This window comes from Oncorhynchus tshawytscha, linkage group LG01 (assembly GCF_018296145.1).
Source record: "Oncorhynchus tshawytscha isolate Ot180627B linkage group LG01, Otsh_v2.0, whole genome shotgun sequence".
NCBI lineage: Eukaryota > Metazoa > Chordata > Actinopteri > Salmoniformes > Salmonidae > Oncorhynchus > Oncorhynchus tshawytscha.
Window position 1 is genome coordinate 37,150,233 of NC_056429.1, and position 27,836 is coordinate 37,178,068.

The 27,836-nt window shown below is 43.9% G+C and overlaps 1 protein-coding gene across 1 annotated transcript; it reads right to left on the minus strand.

Moving 5' to 3' along the window:
• Positions 1–86: 86 nt before the first annotated feature.
• LOC112260428 (solute carrier family 22 member 23) lies at positions 87–27,836 on the minus strand. The gene is made up of 10 exons (XM_042320907.1): positions 26,758–27,836; positions 24,461–24,564; positions 23,859–24,013; positions 16,170–16,356; positions 8,626–8,753; positions 5,973–6,075; positions 4,196–4,422; positions 3,710–3,742; positions 3,303–3,426; positions 87–2,514 (listed from the first exon to the last, which is right to left on the minus strand). The coding sequence occupies exons 1-10, from the start codon at positions 27,193–27,195 to the stop codon at positions 2,070–2,072; spliced, it is 1,944 nt and encodes a 647-aa protein (XP_042176841.1). The 5' UTR covers positions 27,196–27,836; the 3' UTR covers positions 87–2,069.

Consider the following 27,836-nt stretch of genomic DNA (forward strand, 5'->3'; position numbering starts at 1 on the left):
ATCTAACCAGAGACGTCTCTGTGTAGAGGCTGCAGACACACTATATTTTCTGTGCCCACTGCCCACAAACTCAGTCTAGACATGTATCACCTCATTAGTTCATTTATTTGACATTATCAACAAGTGTATTATCAAAACAACATTTATGGCTTTAATATAGCAAATGCATCATATATAAAAAATAAACACGTACAAAATATTAGTGGTTCACAATCGATCACTCATGGAAATTCATTTTATTTACCACATTTCATTGCCGAAAACATTTACAAATAAACCATACAAGGTGTCAAAATATGTGCCATTTGCTTCAAATATAGTTCATGGTAGAAATGTATAGAGTATACTTGGCCTTTTTAAGGTCAGCTATACGTGTGACAAAATGTGCTATGAAAACTATTTGATATGCATAGTACATAAAACGTATGATAGTCCATGCATTGTCAATGGATGGCACATTAATACATACCTTACATTTGGTATTCAATCATTTGTAAGAGTATAAAGTTTGTATACAAACACTGTCAGCCACAGCTATTCTAACTAGATCACTCTATTGCATTATAACTTAATCTATTCTAGACACTAACCATTTCAAAACCCCTATAGACATTGTGATTCATGGCATGGCCAGACATTTAACCGTGCTAGAGAGCGGTTTAAACAAGTACTAAAAACAGCAATATACAACTAACATTTTTTACCAGGTGAAAATTAGCTTAAACTAGAGGTATGTCGAGCGACAATAATCCCCTTGGCAACATGACAAAAAATAAATACTGAATTACTTATAGATTATTTTCAGTCACCTGTCCAGTTGAAATCAGAGGATTTTTAAAACTGAACAACCATTGTGATAAAGCCATTCAATAACTGAGATGTTTCATAGTGGTAGCAGTAGACAGCCTGCATCCCAAATGGCACTCAACTCCCTATGTAGTACACTGCTTTTGACCAGGGCCCATAGTGCTCTGGTCAAAGCTCAAAAGTAGTGAACTATGTAAGGAATAGACTGCTATTTGGGACGCAGACATACTAGTAACTAACTGGACATTAGCATTGTCCACTCAACACTCGATGCCTTTGATTTTTCCATAGAATATGGAAATAAAAACACAAAAAGATTCAAAGTCCAAACTAATTTCCTAAGCCATCACAGTTTCTTTAGGTTTTGGGCTGTCATTCACCAACATTTAATAGGGGTTGCAGTACTCAGTTTTCTTAAGTATTTACATTGATTATACTACTACTAAGGATAAAGTGCCAACTTGGACTTTTGACAGGTGGGTGGGAGGCAGAAATTCACAATTGAACCCATCAAGTAGGCTTCAGTATATAGGCCTGACCTCTCCTTTTATTACATTTAGATTGCAGCAGTTTCACCCAAAACCAGTGTCTCAAACGAGCTGACTGACACATTTTGATTACATTTGATTGAACTTTGAATTTTAGTGCAAAAAGTTACGCTAATAGAATTTGAAATGCATAGAGCACACATCACTGTTGAAAGACATTTCAAATGAAACATGTCTGCTCTGCTGCTCTATATGTGTCTCTCTATGTGTTTAGAGTACACCACTCTGCTTATAACGTACAACCGACACCATGACATCCCTCCCCAGTCCCATGCTGGGACCATGGTACCCATAGACACACCGCCAACCCGTGGCAACAACTACCCTATGGGCACAAATAGATGTAAGTCATTGTAATGAGTTTCTGTTCATTGCAAAGACATACACAGGTGTGTGAATAACTCCCATTGTTTGTTTCAAGAATATCCTGTTCTATTGCAGGCCCTCAAATACTTAATAAATCATATTAATAAATCATATTGAGTGTCTGAGGGTGATAATGAGAGGGCCATCATTTCTTGATTAAACCAAACGGAAGGTTTTTTAAAGTTTTAAAAATGAAAGAGTTCCTCATGGAAGAATCTTACCAGCAGGACTGAATGAATCAGACCAGTCATAATAGTGACCAGGAGTGGGACAGTTCAAGCTATCCCCACAGCACAGTCTTGTCCTATCCTCTGTCTGTGTGTGTCGGGGGGGAGTGTGTGTTTGCTGCTACAATGACCCTCCTACGCCATTTACCACCATACTATTACTGATCACCTCTCCTCCGGTAGCGTACGCAAAAGACGTAGGCACTGCTGCAAGAGCAGTAGCCGCTGCTGCTGTGGCGCCCCCGGTGGCCGTAAGACGCAGCGGCGTATCATGGACGCGGGAGTAGAAGTCCCTATCCCCAGGCTTAGTGAGAAGGAGGTGCTGTTCTCCAGGCCGGTGGGTGAGCAGGGGCTGGCGGGTGTAGCTCTCCCCGTCCACGAGGCTCTCTGGCAGGGGTTGGTTGCGCGGCTCAGGCAGCAGTAGCAGGCAGATGATACACAGCAGGGTGCAGGCGGCGAAGATCATGTGGTGCAGGAAGTAGCCCTTCTGGTTGTGGAGCTCCATGATAGGGGCCGTCAGCATGCCGAAACCAGCACTGGCCAGGACCAGACCCAGACCACCACCCCTGACGAGAGAGGGAGACAAAGAGGGAGAGTCTAGTTTCAGAAACGACTAGCCAAACACTGAAACCAGACAACATAAAAAAAGATTATCAACCGGGAATCGGGTACAAGTAACATTGTAATAGTAAATCGGCACACTCCAATTAGTATGATATGTTACGTTTCGTATGGTATGTATTCATTTGTGGATGTCCATCATCCGTTTGTCCTATGAAATGTTAAGAAGTATAATTCATATGATATGTTACGAATTCCAATTTGTTACGAATTTGCAAAACATATATGTTACGAATTTAAATTTCTTGTGGCTAACAATTTCTAGGCTAGGGGTTAAGGTTAGGGGAAGGGTTAGCTAACATGCTAAGTAGTTGCAAAGTAGTTAAAAAGTAGTATGTAGTTACAAAGTTGCTGATTAGCTAAAATGCTAAAGTTGTCCGTGATGAGATATGAACATGCAACCACTCTACCATCGTTTTTGCCTTAAGTAACCTTCTGTCTTATGTAACCATAGCAAACGTAACATATCATACTCATTTGAGTGTCTCAGACGTATCTTTACTATATTACCAGTCTAGTCTACGAGACCAGGCTGATATTCCTGAACAATAGTCGGTCAAATTGCATTTATATGACACATACAGACTACACCACAAGATGGCGCTAGTAAGCCATTCTAACACAAACGTACTTGGCGGGACATCATTTTACCAAATAAGTGTGTTATAGGAATCCAATAACTGTTGGTGTGGGTGCGGTCAGACCATACATAGTGTGTGTGTGTGTGTGTTACCTGATGACGGTGGGAGTGATCTCAGCGCAGAAGAAGATGCTGAGGGTGCTGACGGCGTGAGAGGAGAACATTCCGATGATGGAGAATGCCACCGAGAACTTCCTGTTTAGTGTGTCCCTCAGAACTAACCAGGCGAGAAGGATGAGAATCATGAGAGAGGAGGTGAGACACATACTGTACATCATAAATATACAAATGTCAATTACTGGGTCTAGTCATAACAGAGAACTGATCACGGAAAACAGTTGGTGTACTGGCCAGCCTTTCATTTTGTTTAACGACTGTTTTGTTGATTCTACCACACAACATCAACAGATGGAACATGAGCCTGGCCTGTGGAGCTGCAACCCAGAGCACCTGATTGGCATATTTTTTCCATCTGTGAATTTTATAAAGTCAAAGTGTACCTGTGTCATGGCGAAGGCTGTACTTCCCAATCACTGCATTCAAGGCAAGGTCAAGGGTGGGGGAAGAAAAACAGTGAAAATGAGTACAGCCATGAGAGAATCTCATGATTTTTCTGACCGATACAGATCTGATATGAGGACAACAGAGGCAATGATCCGGAAAAGGGCATTCTGGTAGTGACTCCTCTGAATCACTGAAATAACTCCATTATCAGAGTACAGTCCTTTGTGTGTAACAGGTTCGGGATATAATGAGATGTTGTGGCTTTGTAATTTCCATGTAAACAACTCTTTGTGGATGATGACTATGAGGGGGATGCCCACATTGCTCACTCATTAAAACATCTGACAAAACGTGGGCTTTCAAAGGCCGGCGGTTGACCTAAAGGTTTATTTCTTGGACATCGAATTTCCGTGTGTGTGTGTGTGTGTGTGTGTGTGTTTCACGTGTGTTAAATGCACAACACTTGTCTGTACTCTACTCACAGTTTAGCAGGCCCAGCTGCAGCAGTGATGCCAGGGCGGTGATGATCATGAAGGTGAGGAGTCCGCCCCGACGTCCCATGAACGCCACGGCCGGGCACAGCGCCAGGCAGGTTGCTACGGCGATGCCGGCCATGGTGTAGTAGTCGGCATTGAACATGGCCGACACAGGGGCCTCTGGGTCCATCATACTGCGGGCAAAACAGTGGTGGATACCGTACCCCGTCAATCTACAGAGATACACACATAAACACATTATTGGTAAGAGCAAAACAGTGGTGGATACCGTACCCCGTCAACCAGCAGATACACACATAAACACATTATTGGTAAGAGCAAAACAGTGGTGGATACCGTACCCCGTCAACCAGCAGATACACACATAAACACATTATTGGTAAGAGCAAAACAGTGGTGGATACCGTACCCCGTCAACCAGCAGATACACACATAAACACATTATTGGTAAGAGCAAAACAGTGGTGGATACCGTACCCCGTCAATCAGCAGAGAGAGAGAGAGAGACACATGTAGCGGAGGTGAGTGGGATTGACGCTAGTGCGATGAAGTAACTTAAAATCAGTGTCACCCTCCTCTTGGTCTCAGGGTTATGACATTGGTTTTCCAAGTGGGAGACCCAGGTTCAACCAGCAGTTACACACATAAACACATTATTGGTAGAGCAAAACAGTGGTGGATACCTTGTCTTCTTCATGGGGAACCAGCAGATAAACACATAAACACATTGCCCTTGGTAAATGCAAAACAGTGGTTGTTATTCATCATTTACTGTGTATTTATTCAGCAGATCACTATTTAATATTATTTTTTATCTTTAACTCTGCATTGCTGGAAAAGAGTGGTGGATTTCACTGTTAGCCTAATCAGTGGTTCCACATAAACATTTTAGTCCCGTAACTCTTCAAACCTCCAGTGGTGGATACCCCTCTAGCACCAGGGTCATCAGCAGATACACACATTAAACACATTTATTGAACATAAGAATGAGTGGTGGTTTTTGTCACAACCCGGCTCGTCAATCTGACAAAGAGATAGGACCAGGGCACAAATAAAACATTATTGATAATCAAAATTTTGCTCTTTATTTAACCATCTTACATGTACAACTTTATTTGCTAATCAGAAATGTGAATAACTCACCACAGGTTAATGAGAATTGCTTGAAAGGATGCAAAACAATGTTGGTGGTATTGGAGAGAGTCTGTCTTAAATCATTTTCCACACACAGTCTGTGCCTGATTTACATGCATAAACACATTCTTGGTAAGAGCAAAATCAGTTCCTTAGCAGGTGGATAATTCCTCCACTATGTCTCCCTTTCATGGCTTTTGCTCCATCAGTACAGATACCAACATTAGCAGCAGCTACATTTGGCTACTTACGGACCGTTAGTGGAATTCCCGTGAGAGAGTAACGGTTAATGTGATTGGATGTTAATTATTTAACGAGGCTACCTGTATTTGACATTGTGTTGGTATTTCGCTGAACACTAGATGGTTTCGTTTTATTTTTGGCAGTGAAACGAGGCTACTCAGGCGAGGGAAAAAAATTCACTCAAATGTATACCCCTGTTGGAAAATATTAATGGACTGTTTGAAAATGTGAAGGGAAAAAAAGTACACTTGTTTGTATCTTATTTGGCGTACCCCCGATGGCAGTTTGGGAATACCTGGTCTACACCAATTGTTTGCCAAGAAAAACAAGATTTGACTTGATTTTGCTCAGCTGCACACACAGAGAGAGAGAGAGAGAGACTTACGAGTTGACACAGAGCACCACAATGTTCTTCCAAAAGTTTCTGGTGCTAGTCATCTTGATGATGCAGGTCCTCTTTGGCTTCTTATGCAGCTCATGTTCCAGTTCTGGTGGTGAGACACAACATGCTGTAAGACCTTCCCACTGGCAGGGCAATACACACGCACGCACGCACGCACACACACACACACACACACACACACACACACACACACACACACACACACACACACACACACACACACACACACACACACACACACACACACACACACACACACACACACACACACACACACACACACACACACACACACACACACACAGAGAGACAGAGACAGAGCCAGAGCCAGCCAGCACCTCGGGAAATCCACACCAAACAGACTCTTTAGTAATGTTCTTCTGTGGGTGGATGTGTGTGTATGAGATCTGAAATAAAACACTTTATTTTATTGATCAAGCAGTACCTATTAATCTGCTCCCAGCTTTAAAATATTTTCTCAGATTTTATATCTGTGTGTGTGTCTGGGATTAAGCTGTGCAGATATTTCATCAAATTTAACTAGAGTCCTGCAGTTGCACATGTTAAAATGAACGTGTACCTGCATAGTCCGTGTGTGTCACTGTGTCTGAATGACTGAATCCATTGCATACACATTTCATAACTGAAATCAGAGACCTGCTGCTGCATGTTGTGTATAACCACAATACAATCCGTGCAAATGCAATTGACAATGTGTTGTTGTGAGTCTACGTGTGACATCCCATACGTACGGTTGAAGTCGGAAGTTTACATACACCTTAGCCAAATACATTTAAACTCAGTTTTTCACAATTCCTGACATTAAATACAATTTTATTCCAAGTAAAAAATGACCTGTTTAAAGTCAGTTAGGATCAACACTTTATTTTAAGAATGTGAAATGTTAGAATAATAGCAGAGAAAATTATTTATTTAAGCTTTTATTTCTTTCATCACATTCCCAGTGGGTCAGAAGTTTACATACACTCAATTTTTATTTGTTAGCATTGCCTTTAAATTGTTTAATTTGGGTCAAACGTTTCGGGTAGCCTTCCACAAGCTTCTCACAATAAGTTGGGTGAATTTTGGCCCATTCCTCCTGACAGAGCTGGTGTAACTGAGTCAGGTTTGTTGGCCTCCTTGCTCGCACACGCTTTTTCAGTTCTGCCCACAGATTTTCTATGGGATTGAGGTCAGGGCTTTGTGATGGCCACTCCAATACCCTGACTTTGTGTCCTTAAGCCATTTTGCCACAACTTTGGAAGTATGCTTGGGGGCATTGTCCATTTGGAAGACCCAATTGCAACAAAGCTTTAACTTCCTGACTGATGTCTTGAGATGTTGCTTCAATATATGCACATAATTTTCCATCCTCATGATGCCATCTATTTTGTGAAGTGCACCAGTTCCTCCTGCAGCAAAGCACCCCCACAACATGATGCTGCCACCCCCGTGCTTCACGGTTGGGATGGTGTTCTTCGGCTTGCAAACCTCCCCCTTTTCCCTCCAAACATAACGATGGTCATTATGGCCAAACAGTTCTATTTTTGTTTCATCAGACCAGACATTTCTCCAAAAAGTACGATCTTTGTCCCCATGTGCAGTTGCAAACCTTAGTCTGGCTTTTTTTATGGTGGTTTTGGAGCAGTGGCTTTTTCCTTGCTGAGCGGCCTTTCAGGTTATGTCAATATAGGTCTCGTTTTACTGTGGCTATAGATACTTTTGTTCCTGTTTCCTCCAGCATGTTCACAAGGTCCTTTGCTGTTGTTCTGGGATTGATTTGCACTTTTCGCACCAAAGTACATTCATGGAGACAGAACAAGTGTCCTTCCTGAGCGGTATGATGGCTGCGTGGTCTCATGGTGTTTATACTTGCGTACTATTGTTTGTACAGATCAAAGTGGTACCTTCAGGCGTTTGGAAATTGCTCCAAAGGATGAACCAGACTTGTGGAGGTCTACATTGTTTTTGTTCTGAGGTCTTGGCTGATTTCTTTTGATTTCCCCATGATGTCAAGCAAAGAGGCACTGAGTTTGAAAGTAGGCCTTGAAATACATCCACAGGTACACCTCCAATTGACTCAAATTATGTCAATTAGCCTATCAGAAGTTTCTAAAGCCATGACATCATTTTCTGGAATTTTCCAAGCTGTTTAAAGGCACAGTCAACTTAGTGTATGTAAACTTCTGACCCACTGGAATTGTGATACAGTGAATTATAAGTGAAATAATCTGTCTGTAAACAATTGTTGGAAAAATGACTTGTGTCATGCACAAAGTAGATGTCCTAACCGGCTTGCCAAAACTATAGTTTGTTAACAAGAAATTTGTGGAGTGGTTGAAAAACGAGTTTTAATGACTCCAACCTAAGTGTATACTTCCGATTTCAACTGTATCTTCTGCATGGCCAACTACAAACCAGAGGTGTGTGTAGACACTGATGGAATAAGTGTGGTTCTGTTTAACTCAGGGTTTCTCCTGCCTCTCCATCTCTCCTCTTTCTCTCTACTTCTCCATATCCCCTCGTTCTCTCCACCTCTCCCATCTGTGTATCATCACCTACCACGTCTCTATCTCTCCATCTCTCTTCTTTTTTGATGTCTGTCTACATTTCCCTGTCTCTCCATCTTCCTCACCTGCTAGAATACCGCTGGGTTCAGTTGTCATGTCGACCTGGTTCTTCCTGGCGATGCGGAGCATCATGGCTTTAGAGCAGCCGTAGTGCTGGGTGGCCAGGAGCCAACGCAGGGACTCTGGGAAGATCCTACAGAGAGAAGAGGAGGAGGGGGGGTAAACATGAGAAAGAGAGAGAGAGAGAATGCCAGAAGGAAAGTGAGAGAAAGATCGTATTGTCTGAGACTGCAGTGTGCAGTGTACTGTTCAAGCCAAAACCTGGTCCTGATGAGCAAGTCTTTATAGGCTAGTGGCAAGGTCCACCATATTTTTAGATACCCCTACCCAAAGTAGAACAATACACGACCATGTATTTTCACATCCCTAATGTCTCCCATTTATGAAATGGATGGTTGTGTAAAAATATTTTACTGCAAAAGTGGTTAAATTGATAGATATTGTGCCACAACCCCTAAATTCAAAAAGTGCAGAATAATGCCTGGCTGGAGGTGGGAAGGACACCAAAAGCTAATGTAACCTACATACACAAACAAAACAGCATTAGGGTATCTTGCATAGGCCTGTCCCCCCACAGACACAACAGGCGGAAATGTCAACTATGAATATTTAAGATTAATGTATGCTTTACTTTTTGTTAACTGGTTAATAGACAACCTTCCAAGTCAGATTTGCTCTCATTCACTGCTGTGTGGTCCTGCCTGACAAGAATACATACAGTTACACATGTTTTTTGATGTTGTGGCTATGGTAATCTGCTATAAAGATATCAAGTGGGTTCAGACATCGTAATTCGATTTTTTGGGATTCAAGGTTCCTTCCCAGTGGGCATAGACGTCAATTCAACGTCATTTCATTGAAATGATGTGGAAACAACATTGATTCAACAAGTGTGTGCTCAGTGGGTTGAAGGATTTTGTTATTTAAGGCCCTACTCTTGTAATTTAGTCAGGGTCGAATGGCCTCCTGACCTTTGGCAGTCCAGTTCCATGGTGTCTCTGTCATTAGTAACTGCCAGAGGGGAGGAATTATTGTGGAGTGGGCCTATTGAGAACAGTTCTGGGAGATTCAGGACCTTCAGGCCTGAACATTCAGGCCTTGACATTGGAGAGGTGCAATTCCTACCATAATATGTGAAGGCCTCGTAAGTTGATGGCATTTCTTGTCAATGAGTGTCAGGTTGTGTTGGTTCATTATAGTGAACACCTGCCTTATGTGCTTCTCATCATGTGTGGTTGCATTCTACACACACTCCATAATGTCACCAAGTTAACATACAGCACCTCCATGGCAGACAGACAGGATGGGGGACATGGTTTTCTGGAAAAAGAAATGTGCCAGCTCAACCTGAATAGCATTAGAGTGCCCCCCCCGAACATCCCAATGTGGACCACTAATGCAGTGAGCCAGCGGAAAGTCATGTTGGATTCAGGAAGCCGTAATGGACTAGTTGTGAATCAAAGCTCCCTTCTAAATGATAAGGAGGTGACTTAAAGAGCTCAATTCTGGAGGCACAAGTTATACCAACAGTTGGGGAAAGATGTAAAGTTAGGGAGAGGGTGTCAAGAGCCCAGGGTTGGATTTGCTCTCCTTACGCTGGAGCCTCTGAGTTGCCTCATTGATCCTCAAAGAGGCTTGTAAACTTTGAAAAATGTATGTTGCCATGCCAAGCAGTCTGTTGCCTTTTCTTCACTGAACAAAAATATAAACGCAACATGTAAAGTGTTGGTCCCATGTTTCATGAGCTGAAATAAAAGATTGAAGAAATGTTCCATACACACAAAAATTATTATTTCTCTCAAATTTTGTGCACACATTTTACATCCCTGTTTGTGCATATTTCTCCTTTGCCAAGATAATCCATCCACCTGACAGATGTGGCATATCAAGAAGCTGATCATTACTTGTGCTGGGGACAATAAAAGGAAACTCTAAAATGTGCAGTTTTGTCACACAACACAATGCCACAGGTGTCTCAAGTTTTGAGGGAGCGTGCAATTGGCATACTGACTGCAGGAATGTCCACCAGAGCTGTTGCTAGAGAATTGAACGTTCATTTCTCCACCATAAGCCGCTTCCAACGTCGTTTTTAGACAATTTGGCAGTACGTCCAACTAGCCTCAAAACCGCAGACCACGTGTATGGCATTGTGTGGGGTGAGCGGTTTGCTGATGTCAGGGTTGTGTACAGAGTGCCCCGTGGTGGCGGTGGGGTTATAGTATAGGCAGACATAAGCTACAGGCAACGAACACAATTGCATTTGTATCAATGACACAGAAATACCGTAACGAGATCCTGAGACCAATTTTTTTTAAAGATATCTGTGACCAACAGATGCATATCTGTATTCCCAGTCATGTGAATTCCATAGATTAGGGCCTAATACCATGTATTTCAATTGACTGATTTCCACATTCTGTAACAGTAAAATCTTTGAAATGGTTGTGTTCATATTTTTGGTCAGTATATGCCCAGACAAACGTGTTTCGAGTGTAATTCTGGCAGGCATATTGGATTTCCAACAAAGTAGAATTGCACAGAAATAGTACTGAGTTAAGGTCATAAGAACAGGACACAAATCTGAAAGCTTTCTACATACAGATGATTTACCCACCATTTAATGCTATTGTGGCAGCCATATTGGATTTTGGGTGTCATATTGGATTAGTCAAATCTAGTGAGCCCCCCTAATGTACAAGAGGAAATTTGAACTGAAAAGAAAATTACCGTTTTCAGTGTCTGAGCCCACTTGTTTTTCTTAGAGCCAATTATACCCGTTGCAAGACCCACTGGTTGATGCTTATTTTTTAAACCCTCTTAGGCCTCATTGCCCCGTATCTGAGATATCTACTGCAGCCCTTATCTTCCACATACAACATACGTTCTGCCAGTCACATTCTGTTAACGATCCCTAAAGCACACACATCCCTGGGTTGCTCCTCTTTTCAGTTCGATGCAGCTAGTGACTGAAACAAGCTGCTTTATCTCAATCTCTTCATTCAAAGACTCAATCATGGACACTCTTACGGACAGTTATGGCTGCTTTGCATGATGTATTGTTGTCTCTACCTTCTTGCCCTTTATGCTGTTGTCAGTGCCCAATAATGTTTGTAGCATGTTTTGGGCTGCTACCATGTTGTGTTGCTACCATGCTGTGTTGTCATGTGCCTTGCTAAGTTATTGTCTTAGGTCTCTCTTTATTTAGTGTTGTTGTCTCTCTTGTCGTGATGTGTGTTTTGTCCTATATTTATATACACTACCATTGAAACATTTGGGGTCACTTAGAAATGTCCTTGTTTTATAAAGAAATTTTTAAAAAATTGTCCATTAAATTAATGTAAAATTAATCAGAAATACCGTGTAGACATTGTTAAAACTTCTTAGGGATTGGCCCCTTTTTCCTCAATTTCTGCCTGAATGACATGCCAAAGTAAACTGCCTGCAACTCAGGGCCTGAAGCCAGGATATGCATATAATTGGTACCATTGGAAAGAAAACACTTTGAAGTTTGTAGATATGTTAAAATAATACAGGAGAATATAACACAATAGATATGGTGGGAGAAAATCAAAAGAAAAACCAACCGGAATTGCAAGAGAAAGGTCATATTGTAAAATAGCTCCCTGGATGCAATTCCTATGGCTTCCACAGGGTGTCAGCAGTCTATGTTCAAGGTTTCAGGCTTGAAACTTCAAAAACAAATAGGAAATTACAGTTTTTGTATGAGGACACAGTCTTGGAAATCCGTGTTTTTGGCAAAGTTGCGCACCTGCTAAAATCGTTTCCCTTTTGAACATACTTCTTTCCGAAATAAATATTATAGTTTGATTACATTTTAGGGTGTCTGAGGAGTAAATAGAAATGTATTTTGACTTGTTGGAGTAGATTTTTGGCCCGTAGCACTCACTTCCGTCATCATGAAGTGCTTTGAGAGACTAGTCAAGGACCATATCACCTCCACCCTACCTGACACCCTAGACCCATTCCAATTTGCATACCGCCCCAATAGGTCCACAGATGACACAGTCACACTGCTCTCACCCATCTGGACAAGAGGAATACCTATGTAGGAATGCTGTTCATCGACTACAGCTCAGCATTTAACACCATAGTACCCTCCAAACATGTCATTAAGCTCGAGACCCTGGGTCTCGACCCCGCCCTGTGCAACTGGGTCCTGGACTTCCTGGCGGGCCTCTCCCAAGTGGTGAGGGTAGGAAACAACATCTCCACCCTGCTGATCCTCAACACTGTAGCCCCACAAGGGTGCATTCTCGGCGCTCTCCTGTACTCCCTGTTCACCCATGACTGCGTGGCATTTACAGACGACACTACAGTGGTAGGCTTGATTACCAACAATGACGAGACGGCCTACAGGGAGGAGGTGAGGGCCCTCGGAGTGTGGTGTCAGGAAAATAACCTCACACTCAATGTCAACAAAACAAAGGAGATGATCGTGGACTTCAGGAAACAGCAGAGGGAGCAGCCCCCTATCCACATCGACGGGACAGTAGTGGAGAGGGTGGATTGTTTTAAGTTCCTCGGCGTACACATCACGGACAAACTGAAATGGTCCACCCACACAGACAGCGTGGTGAAGAAGGCGCAGCAGCGCCTCTTCAACCTCAGGAGGCTGAAGAAATTCGGCTTGTCACCAAAAACACTCAAACCTCTACAGATGCACAATCAAGAGCATCCTGTCAGGCTGTATCACCGCCTGGTACGGCAACTGCTCCACCCACAACCATAAGGCTCTCCAGAGGGTAGTGAGGTCTGCACAACGCATCACCGGGGGCAAACTACCTGCCCTCCAGGACACCTACACCACCCGATGTCACAGGAAGGCCAAAAAGATCATCAAAGACAACAACCACCCGAGCCACTGCCTGTTCACCCCGCTATCATCCAGAAGGCGAGGTCAGTACAGGTGCATCAAAGTGGGGACAGAGAGACTGAAAAACAGCTTCTATCAGACTGGCCATCAGACTGTTAAACAGCCATCACTAACTTTGAGTGGCTGCTGCCAACATACTGACTCATCTCTAGCCACTTTTTATAATGAAAAATGTATGTAATAAATGTATCACTAGCCACTTTAAACAATGCCACTTTATATAATGTTTACATACTCTACATTACTCATCTCATATGTATATTCTGTACTCTATACCATCTACTACATCTTGCCTATGCCGTTCGGACATCGCTCATTCATTAATGTTTATGTACATATTCTTATTAATTCCTTTACACTTGTGTGTATAAGGTAGTTGTTGTGAAATTGTTAGATTACTTGTTAGATATTACTGCATGGCCGGAACTAGAAGCACAAGCATTTCGCTACACTTGCATTAACATCTGCTAACCATGTGTATGTGACAAATAAAATTTGATTTGCTTTGACTACTCTCTTCACAGAACAGCGCAAACTGGCTTTGCCGGAATAGAAAAGGGAGTGGGAGGCCCCGGTGCACAACTGAGCAAGAGGGCAAGTACATTAGAGGGTCTAGTTTGAGAAACAGACGCCTCACAAGTCCTCAACTGGCAGCTTCATTAAATAGTACCCACCTAACACCAGTATCAATATCAACAGTAAAGAGGCGACTTCGGGATGCTGGCCTTCTAGGCAGAGTTGCAAAGAAAAAGTCATATCTCAGACTGGCCAATAAAAATAAAATATTAAGATGGGCAAAAGAACACAGACACTGGACAGAGGAAGATTGGAAGAAAGTGTTATGGACAGACAAATCTAAAGTTTGAGGTGTTCGGATCACAAAGAAGAACATTTGTGAGGCGCAGAAAAAACGAAAAGATGCTGGAGGAATGCTTGATGGGATGGTCTGGGGGTGCTTTGGTGGTGGTAAAGTGGGAGATTTGTACAGGGTTCAAGGGATCTCGAAGAAGGAAGGCTGTCACTCCATTTTGCAACGCCATGTCATACCCTGTGGACGGCACTTAATTGGAGCCAATTTCCTCCTACAACAGAACAATGACCCAAATCACAGCTCCAAACTATGCAAGAACTATTCAGGGAAGAAGCAGTCAGCTGGTATTCTGTCTATAATGGAGTGGCCAGCACAGTCACCAGATCTCAACCCTATTGAGCTGTTGTGGGAGCAGCTTGACCATATTGTACGTAAGAAGTGCCCATCAAGCCAATCCAACTTGTGGGTGGTGCTTCAGGAAGCATGCGGTGAAATCTCTTCAGACTACCTCAATAAATTGACAACTAGAATGCCAAAGGTCTGCAAGGCTGTAATTGCTGCAAATGGAGGATTCTCTGACGAAAGCTAAGTTTGAAGGACACAATTATTATTTCAATTAAAAATCATTATTAAAAACCTTGTCAATGTCTTGATTATATTTTGCAACTCATTTCATGTCTGTTTTCATGGAAAACAAGGACATTTCTAAGTGACCCCAAACTCCCGCAGGATGCCTTTTGCCTTTTGGTAGGCCGTCATTGTAAGTAAGAATTTGTTCTTAACTGACTTGCCTAGTTAAATAAAGGTTAAAAAAAATGTAAATAAAAAAAATTGATCACAATAGCCACAACTTTAAGAAAACGTAAACATACGTATTTTTGTCAGGACCATACAACAGTGAATGAGAGCAACTTTGACTTGGAATGTTGCCTATTAATCTGCTACCAAAAAGTAAAGCTTGCATTCATCATAAATATTCATAGATAGATATTTACGCCTATTATATCTCTGTGTTTACAGGTCTATATTTCCAAGATGCATTAAGATATCCTAATGCTGTTTTTTGTTAATGTAGTGTATTGTATTTCACATTTCTGCAATGTCAGAGCTTGCAATATTGGGTTACATTGCAAGCTCTGACATTGCAGAAATGTGAAATACAATTCTCGTTTGAGCAAAAGTCTGTCCTCCGTCCTCTTTGTTTCGTCCTCTCCTCTCTCTTCTGAGTGGTCGAGGAGAGTGTCAATTAGTTATTAGGCAAACGGAAGAGGGTCCTCCCCTCCTTGATAGCCACCTTCCATCGAGGATAGACTACTCATGTGTATCATACCAATGAATAGTTTTGAAATCTGCCACACCCCCTCTGAATCAGCTTTTGTTTTGTCAAAGGAGAAAAACATGCACACATTTAAAAACAATATGCTACTTATTATTTTATCTATGAACTGTCTTGCATTACCAACAAAGAATGTTTTTAAGCACTTTACACATTTATTTGAGGTAATTTGCTTAATTGACGCGAGAGTGGAGTAGGACAGTCTCATTTGAAGAAAACACATTTCCAACCACATTCACTCTTCTCGGTTAACTTAGATATTTAAAAAAAAGGAGTTCGAGAGGGGACGGAGGAGAGAGGACGCATGAGGTAAGCAAATCTAATTGATAAAAGACCCCTCAGTGTGCTGAGCTACTTCATGAGTGGGAGGAGCCACTCCCTAAGTGGGTGTGGCAATCCCCTCAGTGGGAAGGACTCCATGGTACATCTAATTTCAACCTCTAACTCTAGGAGGATTGTCTCAACAGAATGGTGGTAACATGTAAGACATTTGGGCGGGGCTCTTTACCAGACGTAGGGCAGCATCAGGATGAAGGGGCAGATGATCATGATCTGCAGGACCTGCCAGTCATCCTGGTCCGGCCAATCACGACACAGAGCCGCCACCCCGGGCATCACCAGCTGACCGCCCACCATGAGGAAACTGGCCACCATGGTCATGGAAAAACGCCAGCCTGGCAGGCACAGCTCAATCCCTATGGGGGAGGGGGTGAGGAGAGAGAGAGGGGAGAGAAGTTAGACATATAGCCACCATGGCCATGGACAAATGCCAGCTTGGCAGGCACAGTCCAATCTCCATAGAGAGAGAGAGAGGGAGCGGGACAGAAGTTACAGCCAGATAAATTGGGCGAGTTCAGTGAGTTCAGTCTCGGAGCTTTTTGTATGTTTTTGCTATTAAGGGCTTTTCATCCTACTGAGACGAACCTAGCTGAGCCCAATTCAAACTGTACTGAGCTGTCCTGGTTACAAATCCACCATTGTTGCTGAAACAGTGCTGAAAAGGACAATGTGGGGGGATAAGAACAGTTATGTTCGGGTAGCCACGATAGTGTGAAAGGGGTAGGGTATAATGGCATACATTACTGAGGTATAGTGCTGTAGGTCTCTGATGTAGCTTAGGTGTTCAACCTACAGCTAATTCCCTCAATTAATAATTGAATACCTATCTGTGTCACAAAATTCCCTCAGAAGCCGGCAGCCAACCGTTAACAACCAGTTAAGAACCAGTGAACCATGAGCTCGCCTTTCTGTCAGAAATCCACACTATGGCCATTCTCAAGGGTTCAGTCAGTTCAGTCAGTGAGCCATTTCACAGTCACCGCCCATCTCTTCCCTGATTGGGCTGTCATCTCATCCCTCTACCGTCTACCCTGTGGTACAGACCAGATGGTCCACTCCAGATGGCCAGGTCTATTTAAATGCGACCAGTAGGGGGGTTTAGGAGAGGGGGGGTTCTATGCTGTATGCTCACTAACCAGTGCTCATGTAATGTCACTTCCCATAGCAGAGATGACGGAGAGGAGGGAGAAAGGAAAGAATGCAGAGGTTGCAGAACACAAATAAGTCCCTCTCTTAAGAGGTGAGGAGAACTTCCTCCATTCATCAGCTCGATCACTGGTTGAATAATAATAAACCAGAGAGAGAGAGAGAGAGAGAGAGAGAGAGAGAAGCTTCTCATTTCATACAAGAGCATTTTCGTCCATGTTCACTCTCCTTGTCACCTCTCATCGATTACCTTTGACCTTTTCAAAAGGAGGTGAGAGTGGACCCAGGAGTTTAATTGAGAAAATGCCATAGAGACTGAAAAAGGGGGAGAAGTGTATTGCAGCAGGGGAATATCTCCCCTTCCTCCTCCCCCTGTCATTTTCTCTCTCTAACTACACTAGGGAGGAGAGCTAGGAGTCAGCTGATACCTGAAGATTGAGAACACCCACTCCTCTCCCCTGGAACCCAAACACAAAGTTCTCTCTCTCGCTCTCTCTTTCTGTGTGTGTGTGTGTGTGTGATGAAAGTCTGCCCACTCAGCACAGCCCCCTCTGTTCAAACAGAATCAGACCCAGAGCCCAAGTCCAAACCACCTCCTCATTAGACAGATACTGTAGCAGTCTGTATGACACTAGTTTCATGTACTGCTCACAATAAAGATGTCTCTAGAAGAGCCTGGTATATAATTACTTGCTAAATATAGCAGTAACCCCTGCTGCCTCCCCAAAAATGTAACCCCTTAGGGAGGTGTCATTATTTCAATTTGTATTTATTAAAAAAAAATCTTTATCTTTAACTGTTTATTGTTAGAAAAGGACCCGTAAGTAAGCATTTCACTGTTTTTCACGAAGCATGTGACAAATACAATTTGATATGGCACACACACACACAAACACACAGCACTGTGAGTCAGGCAGGGACTTTTGTTCCAGCTTAAAGGGAGAAAGACTCCTCTTGTTTCGATTACCTCACTGACCCCCCTTCTCTCCTTCCTCTCCTCCCCTCCTCTCCTAATCTCCTCTGCTCTCCCTCCCCTCCTCTGCACTTCCCAAGGCTGATCCCTCTCTCTCCCTCCCTCCCCCACTTCTCTCTTCTCAGCTGAAGTGGCTCTACCCTCAAAAGCTCCCACTCCTGCCCTGTCCTCTTCCCCCACCCCCTGGCCTTGTTCCCCTCCTACTCCATCACAAGGAGGCAAACCTCTGACTAAGGCGGAAAGTGATCACCTGCAGAGAGAAGAGAGAGACCTATGAAAAGACTTCCACCCTGCTACCATACAGCGGGTAAATGCAAGCATTCCCATGACTGTGCCTCAAAAACCCAAAGTCTACCTGGCCCACCACTCAACCCTGGACTTGCACAGCCTTTATGACCAGGTCCTCCTCTACAAAGCAGCAGTGTTCACCTTCGCCTAGGCCCTAAAGGCATCTGCATGCTTCCCAGCCGAAGCAGTTGTGCATATATTAGACTCTGGAGAGGTTTCTTTGGGTTGTTCGGGTACACACATTTTTTTCTGGAGGCAAGCCGAAGTTCGGAGCCAAAGTGTTTGCCCCTCTGTCGGTAATTGGTCAAAAGTAGGGATTTTTCAATAGAGTCTTTGTTGATAGACGACTTGTTTTCATGCACATTTTTTTGTGAAAAATACTGCACCAAACATCTTAAATGAATAAAAAATAAATAATAATAATTAATAATAATAATAATGAATTAAAAAAGCTTAAAGCTCTAAAGCAAAAACTTTAAAATGAATGACTTATTTAGTAAATAATGTTTCTGCTACCGTCTCTTATGACCAAAAAGAGCTTCTGGATATCAGAACAGTGATTACTCACCCGGACAAAGATTTTTTCATTAAGTCTGACGCTAAGAATGTACTGCTGCTCGCGGACCAGGCCCAAATCCCAGCAGATCCAGGTGCCTTTTGAGAATTTGTTGGCGAATGGGTAACCCACCTCTACCATCTGTCCTATTGACCAACATGCAATCACTGGAGAATAAACTTGATGAGCGCCGTTTGAGCCTATCCTACCAACGGGACATTAATAACTGTAATATCTTGTTTCACCTAGTCGTGGCTGAATGACGACATGATAATATTCAGCTCGCTGGGTTTTCTGTGCATCGATAAGAGAGAACAGCTACCTCCGGTAAGGCGAGGGATGGTGGTGTGTGTCTATTTGTCAATACCAGCTGGTGCGCGATCTCTAATATTAAGGAAGTCTTGAGGTTTTGCTCACCCGAGGTAGATTAGCTCATGATAAGCTGTAGACCACACTATCTATATTTTTCGTAGCTGTCTATTTACCACCACAAACCAATGCTGGCACTAAGACCGCACTCAACGAGCTGCATAAGGCCATAAGCAAAGAAGAAAATGCTCATCCAGAAGCGGCACTCCTTGAAGCCGGAGAATTTAACACAGGAAAACTCTAGACCACCTTTACTCCATACAGAAATGCATACAAAGCTCTGTCTAGCCCTTCTTTTGGCAAATCTGACCATAATTCTATCCTCCTGATTCCAGCTTACAAGCAAAAACTAAAGCAGGAATTACCAGTGACTCGCTCAATACGGAAGTGGTCAGGTGACATAGATGCTAAGCTACAGAACTGTTTCGCTAGCACAGACTGGAATATGTTCCAGGGTTCATCCAATGGCACTGAGGAGTATATCACATCAGTTACCGGCTTCATCAATAAATGCATCAATGACGTCATCCCCACAGTGACCATATGTACATATCCTAACCAAAAGCCATGGATTACTGTCAACATTCGCATTGAGCTAAAGGCTGGAGCTGTCGCTTTCAAGGAGCGGGACACTAATCCAGACGCTTATAAGAAATCCCGCTATGCCCTCAAACGAACCATCAAACAGGCAAAGCGTCAATACAGGACTAAGATTGAATCCTACTAATTAAGGATTACAAAGGGAAACACAGCCGTGAGCTGCCCAGTGATGCAAGCCTACCAGACGAGCTAAATGCCTTCTATGCTCGCTTCGAGGCCAGCAACACTGAAGTATGCATGAGAGCACCAGCTGTTCCGGGAGACTGTGTGCTCATGTAGCCTATGTGAGTAAGACCTTTAAACAGGTCAACATTCACAAGGTCGCGGGGCCAGACAGATTAGCAGGACGTGTACTCCGCATGCGCGGACCAGCTGATAAGTGTCTTCACTGACATTTTCAACCTCTTCCTGAAACGAGGCTGTAATACCTACATGCTTCAAGCAGACCCCCATAGTCCCTGTGCCCAAGAACACCAAGGTAACCTGCCTAAATGACTACCGCCAGTAGCACTCACATCTGTAGGCATGAAGTGCTTTAAAAGGCTGGTCATGGCTCACATCAACAGCATCCTCCCAGAAACCCTAGACCCACTCCAATTCACATACCGCCCCAACAGATCCACAGATGATACAATCTAAATTGCGCTCCACACTGCCCTTTCCCACCTGGACAAAAGGAACACCTATGTAAGAATGCTGTTCATTAACTACAGCTCTGCGTTCAACACCATAGTGCCAACAAAGCTCATCACTAAGCTAAGGACCTTGGGACTAAACACCTTCCTCTGCAACTGGATCTTGTACTTCCTGACGGGCCGCCCCCAGGTGGTAAGGGTAGGCAACAACAAATCTGCCACACTGATCATCAACACGGGGGCTCCTCGGGTGTGTGCTTAGTCGCCTCCTGTACTCCCTGTCATCAACGACTGCGCGGCCAAGCATGACTCCAATACGATCATTACGTTTGCCCATGACACCACGGTGGTAGGCCTGATCACTGTCAACGACGAGACAGCCTATAGGGAGGAAGTCAGAGAACTGTCAGTGTGGTGCCAGGACAACAACCTCTCACTCAATGTGAGCAAGACAAAGGAGCTGATCGTAGACTACATGAAAAGGCGGGCCAAATAGGCCCCCATTAACATCAATGGGGCTGTAGTGGAGCGGGTTGAGAGTTTTCAAGTTCCTTGGTGTCCATGTCACCAACGAACTATCATGGTCCAAACAAACTAAAGACAGTCGTGAAGAGGGCACGACAAAACCTTTTTACTCCTCAGGAGACTGAAAAGATTTGGCATGGATCCCCAAATCATCAAAAAGTTCTACAGCTGCACCATCGAGAGCATCCTGACTGGTTCCATCACCGCCTGGTATGGCAACTGCTTGCCATCTGACCGTAAGGCGCTATAGAGTACATCACTGGGGCCAAGCTTCCCGCAATCTAGAACCTATATAATAGGCGGAGTCAGAGGAAAGCCCATAAAATTGTCAGAGACTCCAGTCACCCAAGTCATAGACTATTTTCTCTGCCCCGCACGGCAAGCCGTACCGGAGCGCCAAGTCTCGGACCAAAAAAGGTTCCTTTTTCTTGTATCCCATGGTTTGAGATTCCTTTAGGTGCCTTTTGGCAAACTCCAAGCGGGCTGTCATGTGCCTTTTACTGAGGAGTGGCTTCCGTCTGGCCACTACCATAAAGGCCTGATTGGTGCAGTGCTGCAGAGATGATTGTCCTTCTGGAAGGTTCTCCCATCTCCACAGAGGAACTCTAGAGCTCTGTCAGAGTGACCATCGGGTTCTTGGTCACCTCCCTTACCAAGGCCCTTCTCACCCAATTGCTCAATTTGGGCCGGTAGCCAGCTCTAGGAAGAGTCTCGGTGGTTCCAAACTTCTTCCATTTAAGAATGATGGAGGCCACTGTGTTCTTGGGGACCTTCAATGCTGCAAAAATGTTTTGGTACCCTTCCCCAGATCTGTGCCTCGACACAATTTTGTCTCGGAGCTCTACGGGCAATTCCTTCGACTTCATGGCTTGGTTTTTGCTCTGAAATGCACTGTCAACTGTGGGACCTTATATAGACAGGTGTGTGCCTTTCCAAATCATGTCCAATCAATTGAATTTACCACAGGTGGACTGCAAGTTGCAGAAACATCTCAAATATGATCAATGGAAACAGGATGCGCATGAGTTCAATTTTGAGTCTCATAGCAAAGGGTCTGAATACTTTTTAAACTAGGGTATTTCTGTTAATTATCTGTAATACTTTTGTAAAAATGTCAATATAACTGTTTTGCCATGTCATTATGGTGTATTGTATGTAGATTACTGAGTTTTTTAAATATTATTTTTACTCCATGCTGTAATCGCTGCCGAAGGTGCTTCAACAAAGCACTGAGTAAAGGGTCTGAATACTTATATAAATGTGATATTTCTGGAGGTTTTTATATACATTTGCAAACATTTCTAAAAACTATTTTTGCTTTGTCATTATGGGGTATTGTGTGTACATTGATGAGGGGGACATTTTTTATATCAATTTTAGAATAAGGCTGTAACGTAACAAAATGTGGAAAAAGTCTATGTGTCTGAATACTTTCCCCCGAAGGCACTGTATGTTCTACAAACACATGCTTAGTACTGTTAGAAGCGTAAGAACTGTGGAGCCAATGATACGAGTCTGAGATACAGCCGGTCCAAAGAAACCTAAAATGTACCTCTTTTTTTATCCCCATTTTACTGTTCGTAAAAAGGTTTGATCTTTTACCTTTCTGCAACTTGCCATGCCTTCATTTTTTGTCTCTCCTTGATGTAAATATATATCCCCTGTCCAATTCACAGTTTGTCCACTAGATATCAGTAGGAGATCACATGATGTTGAGAAGTTGCTAACTCTAAGATTTGAATAACATTTCCAAAAAGACAAGGGCTGTAGCTTTCAAATTATATGTAACTTTCTATTTTCTTGCAGGGCCCAAACAAGAGTTTAAAAGGGTAAGAAATGCTGATATTAGAGAAAAAACCTGATCAGGTGAAAAAATGTAATGGCAGAGTTTTTAGCAGAAGTCATGATGGAGGGGGGAAAAAACGCTTTGTCAGCCTCCCTTCTAGTATGGCCTGTTATCAACGACCACACACACACACACACACACACACACACACACACACACACACACACACACACACACACACACACACACACACACAAAAAACATGACTTAGAGGTTTTAGACAGTCCCTTGTTTGATGCCTTCTGAGACAAACACACAAACAACACCAATCTAAAGACAGCATCCTCTTTGCGAATGCGAGACTCTACACATTCACAAACACATGCATAGTACACAACAAAACTATTTCAACTAGAAATCCTATATTCATCACATTTTAGCCTCAAAACCATCTTCCCAAGACCACCTTCATAGACCCCCCCCTTAGCCCCAACCTCAAACTGACTGACTAATCTCTCTGGTGATAAAAGGCCTAGGGGGCAAGGGAGATGAGTGGGGGGTTGGAGGTTAGGTGGTATATGGTGTAGGGGGTAGTAGGATAGAATCCCAGGCATCGCTGTAGATAAAGGACAAGATAGACAACACTGATGTCCCCATCAAGGGGTGGGGTGTCAGTATGCCAGACTTTGTCAAGGTCCCCCCATCAAAGACCTTTAAGTGATAGTTCATGCTAATCATATTATTCATGCTGTGTATTTAATCGAATTAGACATTGTTGATGCCTTCTCAGAGACCATTGAGGTTTAAAACGAATTTACACCCCCCCCCCAGTCTATGAGGTCCTTCTTGAACAAGGGACCAACCAAGCTCTAATTTACCAAAGCACATCTATCAATCTGATACAGGTAGGAAACAGGAAGCAGAACGTCTAGAGCAGGAAGTATGAAGTAGATACCAGGAAGTGGAGGTGCCCTACTTACTCAGTATGTAGAGGGAGAGAGTGAGGCCAGCTAGACAGAAACCCTCAAAGAAACGCAGTGTGCTGAACATAGTCACGTTGAAGGAGAACGCTACGCTCAAACCAAACACCAACATGAACAGCACCGAGACGATCAGAACAGGTTGACGACCGAACCTGAGAGAGAGGGGGAGACAGTGGGAGAGAGAGAGAGAGAGAGAGGGGGCAGACATAGAGAGAGAGAGGGGGCAGACAGAGAGAGAGAGAGAGGGGGGCAGACATAGAGAGAGAGAGAGAGGGGGCAGACAGAGAAACAGAGCAAAAGTGAGAGAAATGGCGTGAAATGGAAGTGGAGAGGAAGAAATTAGTATTTTGGTCTGGAAGAGAACATTCCGATCCTCTACAGTCTGTTTGGTTCAGAGGTCAGCAGGTCATTGGGTCAGAGTTGTGAACCAGTTATTCTATAGCCTCTGTTGCTATAGCCTCTGTTGCCTACAGACAACCTCAACACGGAGAGCAGTGGGTGTTTCAACACAAGACGATGCTCTATTCTGAGATGTATGGGAGAAGGGGATGCAGCCACAGATGTGAAATGAAAGAAGGGGACAGTGCAGGGTAGTGTACCAGTCGGCTACGACTCCCATCACCAGGTAGCCGAAGATAGATCCCACTAGGAAAGAGAACTTAGCGATGTGAACCTTCCAGGCTGAATCACACACCAAGTTCCACTGCAGAGAGAGAGAGAGAGAGAGAGAGAGAGGAAATTAAATATATTGTTAACAATATGAAATAATACCTCAAGCATCCTTATTGGTTATGAGTATTTTGTATCACCTTTTACCCCCAACCCCTCTTATAATTCCACTAGTTCCTAATGCAACAAAAATCTATATTTTCATGGTAAATTTATTTGGTGGTGAAAGAAAGAGAGGGACAAACATACACCATATATCTATCAACAGCATTATATCCCACAGCAAACACCACAACAGGAAGAGTAATGAGTCATTCGTTAGAGAATAGAGAAAAAAAAACCTAAAAGATCCCTATGCACAATTTGGTTGGAGTTTTTTTACCCTGAGAACCTGTGTGCAGATGGAAGGCACAGACAGCACAGAGTGGTGTGATTTATCAACACTGTCTGTCTCTCTTTCTTCCTCGCTCTATCTCTCTCTCTCTAATCCTCCCTTTGTCTCTCACACACTCTTTCTCTATCTCTTTCTATCCCTTGCTCTCGCACTCTCCCTCCCTCTCGCTCTTTTTTTCTTTCCCTCTGTTATGCTCTGAATGTGTTGATTATTCATGAAGGGCGATTTGGAGTTTTGAGTGTGCAAACATGTTGTAATCTCATGTGTACCATTCAAACATGCCCCACAAGGAAACCAGAGATTGTGTGTGTGTGTGTGTGTGTGTGTGTGTGTGTGTGTGTGTGTGTGTGTGTGTGTGTGTGTGTGTGTGTGTGTGTGTGTGTGTGTGTGTGTGTGTGCGTGTGCGTGTGTGCATGTGAGGGAGAGTGATATATGAAATTATAGATTGAGAGTGAGAGAGCTTTAGTGTGTATGTCCATGTCTCGGACCTGGTCTTGTTTGAAGTCACAAAGAGCCTGTCTGTGTTCATGAGTATCAGATAATAAGAACATCTATGTTTTGTGTCAATGCACACAATGGTGTAGTTCATTTAAAACAGCTTTTGGGAACAGTGGCCTGTGAAGGTGTGTGGGGGGGTGTGGTGTGTGTCTGTGTCTGTGCTTACTTTCAATGTGTGCGTTTTGGTGTGTGTGTGATGTCAAGCAGCTGTTAGTGAAAGCGTATGGCTGTTTAACAGTGACTCACACCCTGCTGAGACCCCAGCTTTGTTCCAGAGCAGAGGGAGTGAGAGAAGAGGGGGGGGGAATGGAGGGAAAGATAGAGGGAGGGGGACAGAGAGAGAGAAGAGAGGGATAGAGAGTTGGAGGGAGAAATGGAAGAGAGAGAGAGAGCAGGATGGGAGAGGGAGCAGAGAGAGGGATGATAAAGAGCAATACAGGGATTGAGAGAGATGAAGAGAAAGAGAGAGATGGAGATAGATGGAGGGGGAGAGGAAAGAGAGGAGAGAGCGGGAGGGAAGGAGAGAGAGAGAGAGGGAAAGAGAGAAAGAGGATAAGAAGGAAAGAGATGATTATTGGGTATGAGTGATAAGTCTGCAGTGGCCTGGGCAGTGTGAGATAAAGAAAGACACAGTCTGTAATAGGTGTATCTAATGGCTATTTAAACTCAGCATTATCAGAGAAAGCAGATGTCTGGCACTGTACACACACACACACACGCACACACACACACACACAAACACAGTAAAACACTCATAAAGGATCACACACACTAACAACACACACACTGAAACCATATCTCATAGAAGTTTAAGATTCAATTGATTGTTTGTCAAACCTGCTCATATGCTGGTTCATGTGTTGGGGTAACAAGAGACAGCGTACACCTACTCTTCTTCTATGATGGATCGTGGAATAACCACATTCCCTGCTCTCATTAGCACCACAGAGGCTACACTGCCACATATATCACATTAAACACTGAATAACTAAATTAGCTTGCATGGATAATTATACTCCAGAGTGCAGTGTGTTTTTGATCATGCCAATTCAGGTCACAGGATAAATTAAAGTGGTTTGAAAATGAGTTACTGTGTGCTCTGAGAGCAAACTGTGATCTGTTTTACAGTAGGCCTATGGCACAGAATGGAACACTGGACAGAGTGCATGCGCTGTCCATGGTGCTGGGTAGGCTACATTTCTTTGAGAATTAGCTTGTGCCCGCCCTATAGTTGCATAGGATGCAGTGTTGGTGATTCTGATGATTAGGCCTATTATTTATTTTCAGACGCAGAAATCATCAGAAGGAAGGTATGGTATATGGAGCACACGTTACCTTGGTAACCACGTTCTGACTGAGTCCCGTCTGCAGCTCGAGTTTCCACTCCTTGCACTCGCACTCCATGCCACCGCTGTAAGGCACGGGCTTACCAATGTCTCCGTTCGTGGCGGTCACCGGTAACTTTGAAGAACCAACGGTCCAATTACTTCCGTTAACAAGAGGCTGCACGCACGTGCCTTTTGGTTGCGCCAAAAGGAAATAATCCGAAAACTGGCTAAATCCGATAAATAAAGCCGGTATCCACGTCAGAACAACGAGCTGTTTTTGGTGTTTCCCAAATCCCCCGAGGGACGGTAGTACCGAGCCGTCGACGTGCGGCAAGAGCCTAGGTGCCTGTGTCTGCTCCAGCGGCATGAAGCCGTTTTCCGGTGGCGGTTGTTCCCGGTCCCGAGGCTGCGCCTCCGCCACCGGCCGCTCTGGTCCCGCTGCCATCTATACAACAAAGAGGTGCCAAACCCCACAGCCAAACTCCGGGCGCTCTGCTGCCCTGTCCACACCGCTCTGCGTAAACCCTTTGTTACAAAGGAAACCCCGAGCGCAGGCAGACCAATCTTGTGTGTCCAACAAAGACGCATAGAATGAGGTCTGGCAGATTACCGAGCGGTTGGTCATCTCACCATGGTGCTCCGGTTAGAATGGGCCGACCGAATAACAGTTTCAGGTGGAGCCTGGGTCTCAGGGGGAAGCCGAGGTGAGGACACAGGCAAGGTGGTGGCTCGGAGAGGCAGGCATGCTTACCATGTGCTTTGTGTTCCAACCAGGTATAGCATCCATGTGGGGCTAACACACAGGCAAAGAGGTGTGGGTGACCGATCAGTCTAAACTCGAGTCTGCACATCTGCTAGGCCCTCCACGCGCTCCACAGGTAACACACCTGTCCAATCCTTGACCCCTCGCAGGTATTGTGGTGGTGGTGGTCATTGCTCCAGTTTACAGACAAATCCAACCGTTATCCTACATCTCGTCCGGCTCTCTAACAATAAGAGATCACCGTTTGATTTCCATGAACAGGTAGCCTATTTCTCTATTCGTCTGGGTCTCCAGTCCTGAACAATTCGATCCCACACCCAGTC